Source organism: Pochonia chlamydosporia, chromosome 6 (assembly GCF_001653235.2).
Source record: "Pochonia chlamydosporia 170 chromosome 6, whole genome shotgun sequence".
Classification (NCBI taxonomy): domain Eukaryota; kingdom Fungi; phylum Ascomycota; class Sordariomycetes; order Hypocreales; family Clavicipitaceae; genus Pochonia; species Pochonia chlamydosporia.
In genome coordinates this window covers 1,631,529-1,646,374 of record NC_035795.1, presented here as the reverse complement: position 1 = coordinate 1,646,374, position 14,846 = coordinate 1,631,529, and the positions used below count along the sequence as shown (strand labels likewise).

Here is a 14,846-nt window from a genome sequence, read left to right as displayed (position 1 = left end):
AATTGCAGTACTTTTAATTCCAAGAGTGATATCGTTTCTCGTTACAGTTGTGCATGTTCCAAATCCCAGGCCATATTCCTACTTGAAATCCAAAACCCTGGGGATTCGGCAGTTGGGATTAGCAAAATCTCTATTTCTCGACCGCCTTCTTCACCAGAACAACGCTTTCATCGCTGTCGCTGTCAAAATCTGACCCAACAGGTGTCTCCTGCATATCCAAATCGAAATCATCTCCCACTTCCTCTACCAATGCGTCAACAGCTTCGCCTGTAGCTTGATGATCAGCTGGCACGGCAAATCTAGCTCCATCGTAGTCGCTCTCAGCAGTTTCAAAGGACTCCGTCTTGATGGACACATCGTCAGCAATGACTTTATCCGGCCTGTACACGGTAGAAATGCTATCGTGGACGTCGATGGAGCCACCGGTAGCTGTACTGGCGACTTTCATGGCGGATATCTCCTCCATCAACGATTCGCTTATACTCGGAGGTGCAGAGGGAATGGTATGCCCTGTGTGATAGGCGGGACCAGGGCCATTTGGTCCCATATCCGTCGAAGGAATGTGTGATTCGAACACGCCACCGGTGCCGTCGTTGAGACCACCCGCCCAGAGGGGCAGGAACTTCATTTCCTCACGATCGAGGGTCAGGAGTAGGTGCCGAGTGATATTGGCTGGTGGTTCAATGTCATGGCGGACCCAGGATCGTGTCAACGGTTGGAGAGCCTTTTTGACTTGCTGTTCCATGTCCATCAAAAATACTATTGGGCGTTTGATTCTCGTGATGGGGCTCTCTTTCTTGTCAACGTTGTGGTCCACGATGCATTGCCATTCCGGAGCATCAATTAGTTCTGGGAATCGCGAAATTAAGCAGTCCAGAGACGCTTGAAAGCTGTCTACTAAGCCTGGAATCGACAGGCCACCAAGGTCGCCCCCGTCGGGATATGAATTGGTAAAGAAGTGTTTGCTGCACCTGTCGTCCATGTCATTGTATATGAAGGGACACAAGAGCTTTTGTACTGGGTTAAACTCTGACAAGATGCGCTCAAGCTCTTCGAAATCCATCGGTTGCACATATGTGGCGCGGTCAATATCCATGCCCAGAAGAAACGAAGAGCTGATACCGAATGAGGTAGCACTCAGGTTGTACCTGTAGTCGATGGTACGTCGGAGATGGTACATGACGCGATTTAAGCCCTCGAGAGTCTTTTTAAAATCCTTTTTGCCAGTGCTGTCAGAAGGGCCTTTCCTTGTGAGGACTTCCTCCAAGTCCCGCAACTTGGCCCATTCCTCAATACCCCAACGGTCGAAAAGATCCTGGCTTTGTAGCTCCAGATTGAGTCGAGTGACTCGTTCAACCAGGGCACGAGAAGCGTGTTGTATCAAGTTGTTCAGTTCATCACTACATTCGCCAGTGCGCCTGCCAAAGATAGTCGTTCTACGTCGCCTCTGGAGAGAGCCGTAATCGGTAGCGGCTTCTTCTATGGCCATTTCATTGACAAGAATTCGGAAAGCGGTTTGGGTGACTTGTTGCAGCTGGAGATCGTACCCAATTTTGAGGGCTTCCTCTGGCAGGACTTCAATGAATCGAGCATTTCGATCGTGCAACATCCACTGAGCAACCTTATCTCGCACGACAGAAGTGCAGTCAAGGATCTTGGCCACCGCAACCATTGTCCATACACGCGCTGCCGAGTCCATGGCTACGTCTCTGCCTTCTAGCAAGATAAGCAAGCGGATAATACTGTTTCTGTGGCGGAGGGGGCAATAGTCCGGTATCTGTCGAAATTCTGGCGTTTCAAAAAGCTTGTCTTGTCCCTCAGCCTTCAACTTCATCAGCGTCATTGGCGTTGGTGGAAGAAGTACGCCTGCGCCTAGCGACTTGGGTTTTCTTGCCCCAGTGGCGTCATATGTGTCGTCTTCGTCAGAGTCGAAACCCAGGTAGAACGTGGCTTGTCTCTTGCAACAGCAAATATCGTCGTGCCCAGCTACGAGTCCAATTTCGGCTCCATGGAATCGATAAGATGTCCACCAGTTCATGATTCCAGGCGTCAGAGATGCTTCAGTCATTTGGAATACCAGCTCGTCACCTTCAGACGGAGGTGTGAGATCAAGAACATATTTTACGCCTTCGGGAAGCTGATTCACCATCTTTCGACGTCGTTGGATTCGGAATTGATACGACGGTCGATACATATCTGCGAATTTGGTCGAACCTGTGGCCAAGAGCTTTTCAGAGTGAACCCGAAATTTCTGAGATCTATAAGCGATGTTATCGCAGTCGGCCATCTTGCGTGTATCCTTGGGCATATTTGGCAAATCAATAAAGACCAACGTGTCGCCCTGATTTAGTTCGAACCCGACTGCATGGAGCATAAACAAATCAGTATTCCTTGTTGCTTCATAGTCGGCGAACGTCATGATGTGTTTAACCGATCTTCTGCCCTCAGGGGGTATGTTGAAATTTGTGTCCAGAATTCCGCGTTCGAGGCCGGGGACATTTGGATAAGTTTGAGGCTGGGGAATGCAGATGGAAGGAGAGTCTGGGCGATTGAGTATTTCCGCCACAGACGATACATCGGATGAAGAGACTTCTGGACCGGTTTCCATCCTCTCTGACCAAGGATCTACAACTGCCCAAGGAATAGATGCTGATGCATTATCCTGATTCTGCTGAGACATTTCGCCGGTTGCGAATAGTGGACTGGGTCGACAACACTGGTTCTTAAGAACTTCACGTCAATATGTGCAGATGCAGCACCTTACCGATGGGAAATTGACTTGCCGTTTGTCCAACCCGCGGAGCAAATATTTGTCGTGGCAATCAAGATCTATCAATCACATAAACAGCCGTTGGCGCCTTAATGTTGCAGTGAGCCAGTCGATGCAGCCGTGTGCTGTTGCGCAACAAGCACTCGTAAGGTTACTTTCGTCGTACAATGATGACGGTAATACAGGTAGATTAAGAGACGACAAAATTAAGAGCCTGAAAGTAAGAACGTGAGCCAAGCGAATGATCTCGAAAGAGGCCTCTTGATCTACGCAATGGTCCAATCCTGCTGGCAGAATAATGTAGGAACAGAACTCTTCCAGAACTTGAGCGGCAGTCAGCAGTCGAGAGTCAGCAAACCTCGAGAGCTGGGCTCAAAGTTGTGCCACAAGATGACCAGGGAGCCGGGGATTGGCGATTGGTTCGTTGCCTAGATGTTGAGAGCAGCACCCTCAAATTTGCTGCATGTTGGACTGCCAGCACCAGTCCAAAGAGAATAGTGCAGGGTCTTCGAGCTGGTGAGTCAAAGCAAACAACAGCCACAGTCAATCTAGGATGTTGGCGGACTGATTCCGCCAGCAGTATGACAGCTAGTGAAGATGACGGCGGCTTATGCAGACGCTTTGCGGGGTCAATAAACTCTCAACCTCTTCCAGTTTGTCGGCGACTTTTGCCCAGGTTTCGTGTCTGGTACCGTGGTGTGGCACCCTCGACTGGTTTTCTTCGACTTCAAGAAGGAGTTCCGGCATGATGATATGCACTGGCGGCCTAGCCAGGCAGCATCAAGGCAGCGACAAGGCAACAGCCTGACCGAGCCCCAGAAGTTGCGGCCTTGTGATGGATATCGACAGGTGCTGGTTGGATCTGCATTCTGGGTGTGCGTAGTTGTCCCACCTCTGTCCAAAGTTCTCTCCAGCCCTGCAGAAGCTCATTGTTGGTGGCGTCGAAGGATGCACTCCTGACAGCCCTGCCGATTCGATGGAGACTATCAATGTCGATGGCTGAGCAACATAGTCGTAGTTGGCGGTTGAGGCTTGAACACATCAACAGGTGTTATTGGCGAGGAGTTGAGGACTGACTTCCATTGTTGTGGCTTTTATTCGTGACTGAGCTTCTTCTCCCCGAATGATCAGCCTGCAGGAGATGGAAAGCTTGACAAGCGTGTTGAAGCGTCAATGTTGGAAGTTTTTTTTTTTTTTTTTTTTCGTCAACAATCGTCTTGGATGTGTACTGTATGCGGGCGTGCAGGTATATCTGCTGGGGTTCGCTATCCGCACCTGCCAAAGGGAACTGCCGACATGCTCCTTCCTTGTTGTTTGTGGAATGACACGGCCCCACTTCAGAGCAGACCAGACATTACAAGATTGCAAGGCGAGATTGCAGAATTGCCTTCTCACTGACGAGATGAATACTGAGATCTGCTAGGTAAGCGGTGAAAGGCCGGGTTCAAAGTCATGACACTTGATGCTTGTCAACTGCTGGTGGTTGACTTCCCAGTACATCCGTAGGCTCAGCTCCGGATTTGCAAGCTGTACTCATCAGACGCAGGGTATTCTTCTACGGAGAAAACAACAGAAACGCCACAAGGAAATGGTTAGAGAATGCTTTGGGGAGAGACGATGGTAATGACGGCCGTAAGTATCCTGCTGTCTGTAATGTTCACAATGAAAATCCCGTACTAACCTTCTTGCTGCACACTTCTCGGTCTAGGAATCATTTCCCATAAACCTCATGTCGGGTGTTGACATACCGGCAACATGGACCTCATAACAATGGTAGATGCTGCACTATCAAATAAGATTTGAATCATGAAAAGCTATTGGCTGCTAGATGATGACTACCATTACAGGGCGATCTAGGTCCGTGGTGTTTGGATTGTGTGCCAAACTTCGTTCGATATACATCAACACCTAGAATCAGGTATCCGGTTCATTCCGTCATTCCAAATACCGAGTGTAGATGATCCATACCCCGGCAGTTTTTTTATGCTCTCCTCTCCTTCTTGGTCACTTCCCTGCTCTTGGTTGTTCCTGCATGGGTTCAATTGGTCGCATGAATAGCCTGCTCGGCCGAAGGTTCTGTGTGAGACACAACCAGAAAAACTTTTATTATGACCAGCACTACCATTATCGAGACTTGGCAATTCGAGCTATAGGTTTGTCACCGCGACTAAGAGCCTGGCTGCGTACATCATGCTGGCCAAGATTCGTGCTACATGAAAAGCTTGCCACATTTTTCACAGAGAATGGAGGATTTGCCACCAGGATTTCGTTGGGTGACTTTGCTATTTCATTTACTATTATTCTTGTCAGGCGAAGCCGTCCAAGTCATATCACTAGACTTCTACTATACTACAATATCTGACACAATATGTGGCAAAGTTGATGCATGATTGCTGTTCCAGTCTAACACTTCGTTGTACTTGACAGGTAGCATGTCCATGTATATCGAGTAGGTCCATGATAAATTGCTTCTGCGGTATGTATTAGGACCGAAAGCTACAAAGTTCCGGCATATCATTCCATTATGACCACTTCATGTCTCGAATCCTATCACGTACCAACATGCATATGAAGTGATAATATAACCAATAGACTAACGGTAAACGTCAGTTTAAGCCGATCACCACAATGTTCTTCCCAGCCACCGGCACAAATGACAGCTCAGATCCCAAAATATTTCCCGTCCATGACAATGACGTATGAACCACTCACATCATTGTTGCGCTTGAGGCGTCACACTTTACGTGCAAATAGCTCTCCCCCGCCTGGCTGGAGGAGGCGAATCGAGGGCAGAAGCAATGATGTGTGGCAACAAAATTCCGGATCAACTTCCGCACACACTCAAGACATTCTAACAGGCCGGTGCTAAATATCCACAGCCGCCAATAGAAAATCAAGCACTGTGAATGAACCACTAACATGTAATACTTGTGTAACCCCCGAGACCCTGTTTTGAAGGGGTCTAGGGCGGCGTTGATAAGCGCTCCTCACTGCAGTTGTGGCGTTGGTGATGAAGGTGGTGGCATCGAGGACGATCGTGACAACCAAGCCTCGCCGATCGCTGCAAGCAGATACCACGCAGAGCATACATCATGCAGTCGATCACAGTTGTCTCGCCGCAAATCACTGTGGGAGAACAATGGTGTAACTGTGGAAATGACATGAAACGGAGTATTTCTGCATCTACAATCCCATCAAGAAGATCAGAATTCATAACATCATTGCAAAATTGCATGGCCTAGATTCTATACACGAAGACTCAAATCTGCCACTCTCCCTGTATGCCTGTATCATATCACAATCAAACAATACAAGACGAAGCCCAAAAACGAACCGTCTTTAAAGACAAGTCCCTTGATGATGCAAACACTGATCGCAACCTTGGGGGTAAGTCCAAACCAGACGCAACGAAAGAAGGAAGAGAATAATCCAACATATTATATAGATCCCCTCGATGGCTTCGTTGTGTCGCCAGTACATGACTACTCAATGAATCCTTATCATGACACGCTGACTACCGACAACTCCATCGGTACTTGTCCATGCTGTGATATACATGGCAACCTGGCTGCTCAACCAGCCAATCTACCAAGGGAATGCCCATCTACCTTGTGCAGTTATTCCTCACAATACATAAACCCGAGCGACATTATGGCATGGCAACCTCTTTTCACGGAACAAACACCAGCCATCAATCTCACTTTCTCAACAAGCCAAGGCAGAGACATGCCGATTGTTCAAGTCACTGTTGAGCCGGATTCAACAATTGTAGCCAACTTCTTTGACACTACGAGCGATTGGACGCAGCCTCCATTGCCACCTGATACGCAATGGGAACCGACCGAAAATGTGACAACGGGAATAAACGATAGCACGGAGGAGACTCAGGTGTTAGATGGTGGCTTACATACACGGAATGCAGGACAATACAGCTCATTGCTCATGATTGAAGGAGATGACAATTACACGAGGAATATAAAAAATGAAGCAGAACGGATTAAACGAATCATGAGGGAACTGGAGGAGATGGAGAACAGGCAGCGAATTCATGCCCAAAACCAGCTGAAAACAATTGGCCACGGGCTGTAACATGTTATGTAATCGTAGCATCGTCGTATTTTCATATATCATTGTTTCATGTTCGCTGCAGACACAGTCATCTGTTAGTGTTTAACAAACATTACCATCTCTTCCAATTTTAAAATTTGATGAATCATAATCACCCACACGACCCAAACATATCCCTAAAAGACATAACGGAAGTTGGGGTTCTCCTTATCCGTCAAATCCTCCCAGGCATGCAACATCCTGTCGTCGCGAGCCTCGTGCACTCCAGCAGCCGCTAGCTCATCCCGCTTATTGTTCTGTCTCACGAGATAGAATCTCAAGGCAAGAATGACAATCACCAATAAACTATAGCATCCGAGGTGTGTAGCAAACGCAATAAAGTATCGAGGCGCATTCCAATACAAGAAGACCTGGGGGCCTATTCACACAACAGTCAGCGCTTGTGAATGTAGAAAGAAGGGAGCCAAACCTACCGATAGCATTTCCTGTAGCCCAAATGATGAAATTCATCGCCACCGCAACTGTCTTCTTGGTCTGGCCTGCGATGTTGCGCGATAGCATGGACAGTGCTAGCGTTTGAGCTGCCCAGAAGGACATTGTGATGTTGTAGCATACCACGAGGCCAATCTTTTGGCTTCGCGTGTCTAGCGGAACCGTCATTAGGCAAATTGTTCCAATAAAGGACCTAGGTCAATTGTTAGCATATTTTCTAGAGTCTTTGTAGGCGGTTTACTTACGGAATCACAAAAGCACCCATTACATAGAGATTCTGATTCGTCTTCTTCACTAGCCACGACGAACCAAGAAGCACAATAATGATATAGAAGCCCAAAACCATAGCCAGCAATTGTGTCTCTAGCACGGAAAATCCCATGCTCTGAATAATAATGCCTTGGAACGCACCGAGCCCAGAAGTTGGCAGCGTGGTACAGAGTTGGATTAGACAATACCCCCAGACTTGGGGATCCGTGAGACCCTCGATGAACTGCTCCTTTTTCCACTTTCGGTTCTGCATACCGGTCTGATTGTCGCGGACTCTTTCGACCATGAGGTGTTTGTCCTCCTCGGTGAAGCACTTTGCCCGCATGGGGGAATCGGGCATCCACCACATGACGAAGAGGCCGAAGAAGACGGAGATGACGCCGTAGATGAGGAACAGCCACTGCCAGGACTTGAGGGGTCCGGTTTTGATGAGACTGAAGCAGTATGCTAGGAGGCCGCCTACAATTTGCTGCGCTCCATTCATCATGTACCTGTAAGATTTAGAGTTAAGATTCTGCCAGTTTGATAGATAGGTCGCCGAACGTACCAGTATGTCACTCGAGAGGCCTGCTCCTCTCGCTTATACCACATGGCAGACAGCACTACAAACGTCGGCTGGCAAACCGACTCGAAGAGGCCGAGCAATGTGCGCACAGCGACAAGGCCTGCAAAGTTGCTGCATGCGGCTGTGGATGCGAGCACGGCTCCCCAGGCCATGATGTTGAAACTGAGGTACTTCGCAATGGGAACGCGGGCAATTATGTAGTTTTGGGGGTATTCAACGACGAGGATCGTAAGGAAGACGCATGTTGTCAACCAGTTGTACTGTGTTTGGTTTAGCAAATCCACCTCAGACAATAATGTATAAGAGCACATACATCTTGTTTACTCAGATGTGTATCGTCTCGAATGCCCATAATAGAAGCAAATGACATGGTGCCTTTGTCAATAGCCTGCAAGAAATACGTCGATATCATGACCGCCAAGATGCGTCGATCGATTTTTCGCCGCAGTTCTTCATTCTTCTCGGGAGATATTGTAATTCTGGCATCTGAGATGTATTTGGCGAGTTCTTTGTCGACTCGGTCGTAGTCGGTATGGTCTTTTTTGACATCATTAGAGAGAACCGTCTCCATCGTATTCTCAACTTGATCGTCCACTGTGGCGGCAGCAGAATCATGGTGTTGAGAACGCGCCATTTTGACTTCCCAATGAAATGTAAACTCAATGGCAAATGTATAATGTCTCAACCCATCACAAACTTGACATAACACCCGGACGAAGCAATCATTTTATCTCAACCCTCCAATTCACAAGCTTAGCCTAAACATACAGCCATCTCAACCCGCGATCCTAATCCGGGGACAACTTCCCCACGGGGAGTGACGATCCAACGACATTGTCAAAGGCGACGAATAAAATCGACAATGAGGTGTTTCGCTCTGATATATACCGAAGACACAGCGGGCGCAGACGATAAACCAAGCACACACGGACATATATTCCACCAATGACATAAAAGACGACGGGAATATTGGGGTGAAATACCAGGCCTTTAAACCCTTGTGGTGCGCCTTGTTTAAACTATTGCCTTTCGGCACCGCGGGACGACTAGCCTGGCTTCGGAGAGTGGGAGAGCGTTTTGGTGTTGGTTCCCGTAGTTTGTCAAGGATTCGCGTTGAGATGAGCCGAGCCGATGTTGGGTGCCCTTCATGTGTGGCTTCGTCAACGGATGATCTCTCCCCGAGTTTTGGAGCTGGAGCTTGCGACACCGGACTGAGCTACGGGAGCTTCAATATCTTTGATGCTTCTCACGTAGTTTACTATGATTTATTCGTTATTTCATCATTTCTCCCTCATGTCAATATTCGTCGAAAGCACCTCTTCTCTCATCCTCCCACAAGTACCATCTAACAAATCACTTACACCTCGTCAAACTCCAACGCAAAAACCACATCATGCCACTCACAGCACACGGCTTCGCCGCCAACGAAATCCACTCCAAGATCCAACTCCTCATAAACGCCCTCGTCAACATCAAAGATGAAACCGGCGAATTCCTAATGACCCTCCCCGACGGCCGCGTCATCGACACAAAAGGCTGGGACGACTGGGAATGGACACACGGCGTCGGTCTCTACGGAATATGGAAATACTACCAGACAACAGGCCACGCAAAATACCTCCAAATAATAGAGGACTGGTTCCAGAACCGCTTCTCCGCCGGCGGCACCACGAAAAACATCAACACCATGGCCGCGTTCCTCACCCTCGCATACGTGTACGAACAGACGCGCAATCCAACCTACCTCCCCTGGCTGGACAACTGGGCCGAATGGGCGTACCGGGACCTCGAGCGCACAAAGTACGGGGGCATGCAGCACATTACGTACCTGGAAGAAAACGACCAGCAGCTGTGGGACGATACGCTGATGATGACGGTGCTGCCGCTCGCGAAGATTGGGCTGGTGCTGAATCGGCCGCAGTATGTGGCGGAAGCGAAGAAGCAGTTCTTACTGCACATTCAGTATTTATTTGATGCGAAGACGGGGCTGTTCTTTCATGGGTGGACGTTTCGTGAAGGAGGGCATAATTTCGCGAGGGCCCGCTGGGCAAGGGGGAATAGTTGGCTGACGATTGTGATTCCCGAGTTTATCGAGATGTTGGGGCTGGAGACATTGGATGAGCCGCTGTGCAACCACTTGCAAGCTACGTTGGCTGCGCAGTGTGAGGCGCTGAAGACGCTTCAGTCGAAGAATGGGCTTTGGCGTACGCTGCTGGACGTTGCGGAGGAGGATGGCTCGTATGTCGAGTCGAGTGCCACTGCTGGTTTTGCATTCGGCTTGTTGAAGGGTCAGAGGAAACGGTATCTGCCTCGGGAATATCAGGATGTGGCCTTTAATGCTGTAAGGGGTGTATTGGGTAATATTAGTGCGGACGGTCAGTTGCTACAGACGTCGTTTGGGACGGGCATGGGGTCGGATTTGGAGTTTTATAAGAAGATTCCTATCACACCTATGCCGTATGGCCAGGCTATGGCGATACTGGCTCTGGTTGAGTTGTTGAACGTATTCGTATAGGATATTGACGTTGTAGACACAGTTGAAAATGACTCAACGACTCATGAAAGTTAAGATGAGGGTATTATATATAGTATGGGGGTTTGGAGTTATGGCTAGGGACTGGCCGAAAGGAGCCATGGGAAATCGACCATATCAGACACTCAAAGCGTTTTCATGATGGAAACCAACACGAGGAAGCCACTAGCGGAAGTAAAGTCACATTTACAATGAAATTTCGCTCCAAACTTCACATTATGACATGTATGTTAGCTCAAATGACAAGTGCCGACCAACCAAAAGATATGCCTGACTCGAAATACCCTGTCCTCCACTCCCGCCATACCGAAAGTCAACCCAACTCCAACACGGCCGTTCCGAATATTCGTACAATGCACATGGTGTTTGCCAACCTAACTGCCGGAACCAGACCAACGCCTTCAAATGCTATGAGCGCCCAGTGTTCCAGCCTTTTCCCTTTCCTACCACGAAGACTCAAGCCCTTTCACATGGAGCTTCCCTTCTTGACAAAACTGTCGTTTCCGCCGCCGTCCGCATCATCACTGGACGAATAGGCTACTTCTTTCCCTTTTCCCTGCGGTTCACGCTTCGTTGACAAGCCTACTTTTCCCTCCTTCATGCTTCGGCGACTCACGGGGCGTTTTCCGTACCCCTTCCTTGGCGTGACGTCGCCCTTCGCCTTCTTTCTTCGGTCATGCTCGCTGCTGCCTAGTCCAACTCTCAAATCTTCTGCTGATGAGTTGCGTCGGGATTGTGGTGCAGTGGAGCTATGCTTCAGATCTCGCATTTCCTTGATAACATCCGCAAAGCTCTCTTCCAGTGTCTTCATCCGCGCCAGGACCAGCCTTCCCATCCTATCACGGTCCGCAGCTTCAAGCCCTCCCGCAGCGCGCAGTCGACTGTCTTTCATCAAAGCCATTGCCATTTGGGTCTGGAAGCTGCCTGGCATACCAATATTGTTATCCTCAATACCTAGGTGGTCAGACACGAGACTGAGATCGGCCGATGATAACCGTCTGGCTTCCCTAAGCCTGTCTCGAGGTGCAAGGCTGAGCATTGCCGATTTGCTCACTCCACCACTTTCGGTCATGCCACGAGGCGCTAGAATAGGTCGAGGCTTCGAAGTCGACAACTGAGGCGCCCGCCGCGGAGAGCTGCGTCGGCCGGTATGGGCTGGTGAGTCTGTACCTGTGGTACGTCCACTTGTGTTTGGCCTCCGCGAAGGTATTGGCTTTGGTGGTGAGACGGTAGGTACAGGCTGAGGCTGCTGTGGCTCCTCTGGGTTGAAGAGGATTGTATTTGTGGACAGCGTACGACTGTGCATTCCACGTCTCGGGTTCGCCTGGCGAGGGGTTAAAGCTGCCCTTGCTGATGATTCATGAGGCGATGCCAATTTCCCTGAACGGGCTCCCATGGGAGGTGTAAAATAATCTTCACCGTCTTCCACGCCATGCTTCTCGAACTGCTGGCTGCGGCCGGCGTTGGTAACCTCGTCTTCGTCCTCGTCGTTTGTGACAAGCTCGTCGTCACCGTCCGCATCCGTGTGGTCGTTATGCTCAGGCAGAATCAACTCCACCCTTCCACGGCCTCTGACGTTGCTGAACGATGCGCCAGGGTTAGACATGAAGTCCGCCGGGTCGCTCGCGATGGATCGCACATCAGAGACCTGTCGGAGATGTGACGGTTTGTCCCAGCCAACGCTCATCCTCCTTTGCCAATCCGGCACAGCTCGACTATCCACTGTTGGCCAATTTGTAGACGGCATGCCCTCTTCGTCATGTTGCTCCATCCAATTACGGATTGCCGTCTGTGTTTTGCGTCTCTCGTTCCGTCTCTGTGTACGTAGAGTTGCAGCATCGGGAACGCGACGAAAAACTTCCTCCAGAGCTCGATCTTTGTGAAATCCTGCAACAGATTCTTCGCGCACCCGGACATTGGGACTGAACATGGCGGTGCGTTGCGCGGCGTCTCCAAAAGAAATCGTACGAGTTCGAGATCGACCATGGTTTTCCACAAGATCAGTAGGCTCAAACATTGATGGCGCAAGCCAAAATCGTTCATACAGATAAATCATGAACAAAACTGGAAAGTGCGTAACTTTGATAATCGTTCGATTAAGCCAGACGAAATGTTTCAAAGGCATGCAATATCGTAATGGCATCAGTAACCATGCAAATATATTGCTAGGAGCAATATACGAAAATAAGGCATCATTCTTCACCATCGAGATAGTATTAATAGCGAAAACGAATCTGAAGAGGGTAAGCATTTCACAAAGTTTTGCCGGTTTGAGAGGTCCAAGACTCACTGGTGTTCCTCCGTCGCGTTGGAGGCAATCGCCATGAATGAATTGGTTAAAACAGTAATGAGAATTGTTCTTGAGACCTGCGTCAGCTCAAATGTTGTTTGCTAAAATGCATCCTGGGGCTCGGACTTACACCACCAGGAAGTGACAAATAATGAGAAAAACCATCATCAAAATTCTTGCAAGCCAGTTATAAGTTGGCCACCTAGTCACTGTAAGCATTTGATAGGTACTTGAAATGGCTTGATGAGGAAAGGCTTACACATCCCATGCTGCAGGGGTAAAACCCATCAGAATCTGGAATATCTTGTACGCAACTTCGCCTCCGTCGCTTGCATTCTGGGATAAGGTGAAAAAGACGAAGAATCCACTGCACATGATGAGAACCAAAACGAACACAGCTGCCAAGTCTACAGCCATAAGCCGGAATGCAATCAGAAGTTGTGAAAAGTATTGGTAATGGTCCAAAATGCTAAAAATCCGCGGCAGAAGTAAAATGGCATTGGCAGCAAGAACGTCATATGCCATGGCATTCCAGTGATGGGGGTCAACCAAGAATACGCCATAGGCTCGCATACAATAGTATGCGATTAGCAACACCAAGATTCCCAGGTCAAAAATATTCCAGAAGCTCATGATATAGAGGGCAAAGCCTTGCTCATTGAAGCCAACGAGCTCATCCAACATGAACCCTGCACTCCAGAACCAGAAAACCAGCTCTAGCCCTGTGATCTTGACAGATCTTTGAGACAAGACCGCAAGAAACAGACCAATCAACACGGCAAGTGATACCGTGGACAGAAAAGACCTATACCGTGGTACTCGGAGACGGGAAAGTTTAAACATGGAGGCCTGCCTAGGATCGTAAAGCATAACGGTCCTTCTTCCGGACGGAATATGGTACTGTCCCGGTTTTGGGTGAAGGGATCCAAGCAAAGGGGTCCTGCTATCCAGCTTGAAGGTGTTTCCGTTCATGTCTCCCATGGGACTGGGGGGTAATTCACGATGTAGACTGTCAGCGGAAGAATAGAAAGTAATGGCACCGTTCCAAATGGCTTCAAGCTGTTGCACGACGACGGGATGTGCGAGAAAATGCTTGGCAGAGGCGCGGATGGCAACTTCCAAAGTCGACGTGCGGGATGCAGTCATAGCTTGCTTATTCTTGTTGGATGATCTGCTCTCTTGAATGGGTGGTTGCGCTCCTGGGAGTCCTTGGAGGGGATAGAAGTCGTAGGCCAGGGCATCAATAAGTTCCCGGGTTGAATACTCCTTCAAGAGCTTGAGGGCAAGAAGTTCGCAAACCTTGGCTCTGGTATTGCTAATACCGGCATTGGCAGCATACCTCTGTCCTTCCTTGGAGAACTGCAAGCAATTTGCCATCAATGCATATATAGTGGCCCTCGAAAAGTGTTGCGTTCGAATCTGCTGTTGCATTGGCTTGACCAGAAATTGGGAGACCTGGGGAGAGCGAAGCTGGTCCCACGATAGTGTTGTCTCCGTCCGAGCGCTCACAATTATGCGAATGGAGTGGGTGATGCTGTATATCGGTAGGGTATCTGGAGTGAAGTCTATTAGCAATGGTTATAAACGAAGGCACCAACCAGCATGCATTGAGCCCAAACAAGACTCCAAGAAATTTGGGGATATCTACTATCAAGCAGCACCGCAAATATCGCGAGGTCAAGAAAAGAAAATAATTTTGGAAATTACCCAGATGCGTCGCCGAAAAAAGAGGAAGGACAGGCAATCCTCGACGACGATTGTCTTCGTCTGCCCCATCATCTGCATCGCCATCCTCATCATCTTCTTCGTCTTCCACAGCCTCCTCGTTTACATCATCAGCATCTTCGTCAAATGCAAC

At 48.9% G+C, this 14,846-nt stretch overlaps 3 protein-coding genes across 3 annotated transcripts; 1 reads left to right on the top strand and 2 right to left on the bottom strand.

Annotated features, from left to right (window-relative positions):
• Nucleotides 1-130: 130 nt before the first annotated feature.
• On the bottom strand, nucleotides 131-2,680 carry VFPPC_09065 (hypothetical protein; the record flags this gene model as incomplete). The annotated part of the gene is made up of 1 exon (XM_018287665.1): nucleotides 131-2,680. The coding sequence occupies one exon, from the start codon at nucleotides 2,678-2,680 to the stop codon at nucleotides 131-133; it is 2,550 nt and encodes an 849-aa protein (XP_018140759.1).
• A 4,334-nt stretch (nucleotides 2,681-7,014) lies between these two features.
• VFPPC_09067 (allantoate permease) lies at nucleotides 7,015-8,799 on the bottom strand (the record flags this gene model as incomplete). Its single annotated transcript, XM_018287667.1, has 5 exons — nucleotides 7,015-7,256; nucleotides 7,312-7,523; nucleotides 7,576-8,091; nucleotides 8,148-8,425; nucleotides 8,479-8,799. The coding sequence occupies 5 exons, from the start codon at nucleotides 8,797-8,799 to the stop codon at nucleotides 7,015-7,017; spliced, it is 1,569 nt and encodes a 522-aa protein (XP_018140762.1).
• A 759-nt stretch (nucleotides 8,800-9,558) lies between these two features.
• VFPPC_09070 (unsaturated rhamnogalacturonan hydrolase) lies at nucleotides 9,559-10,680 on the top strand (the record flags this gene model as incomplete). The annotated part of the gene is made up of 1 exon (XM_018287668.1): nucleotides 9,559-10,680. The coding sequence occupies one exon, from the start codon at nucleotides 9,559-9,561 to the stop codon at nucleotides 10,678-10,680; it is 1,122 nt and encodes a 373-aa protein (XP_018140763.1).
• Between the last annotated feature and the right edge of the window lie 4,166 nt (nucleotides 10,681-14,846).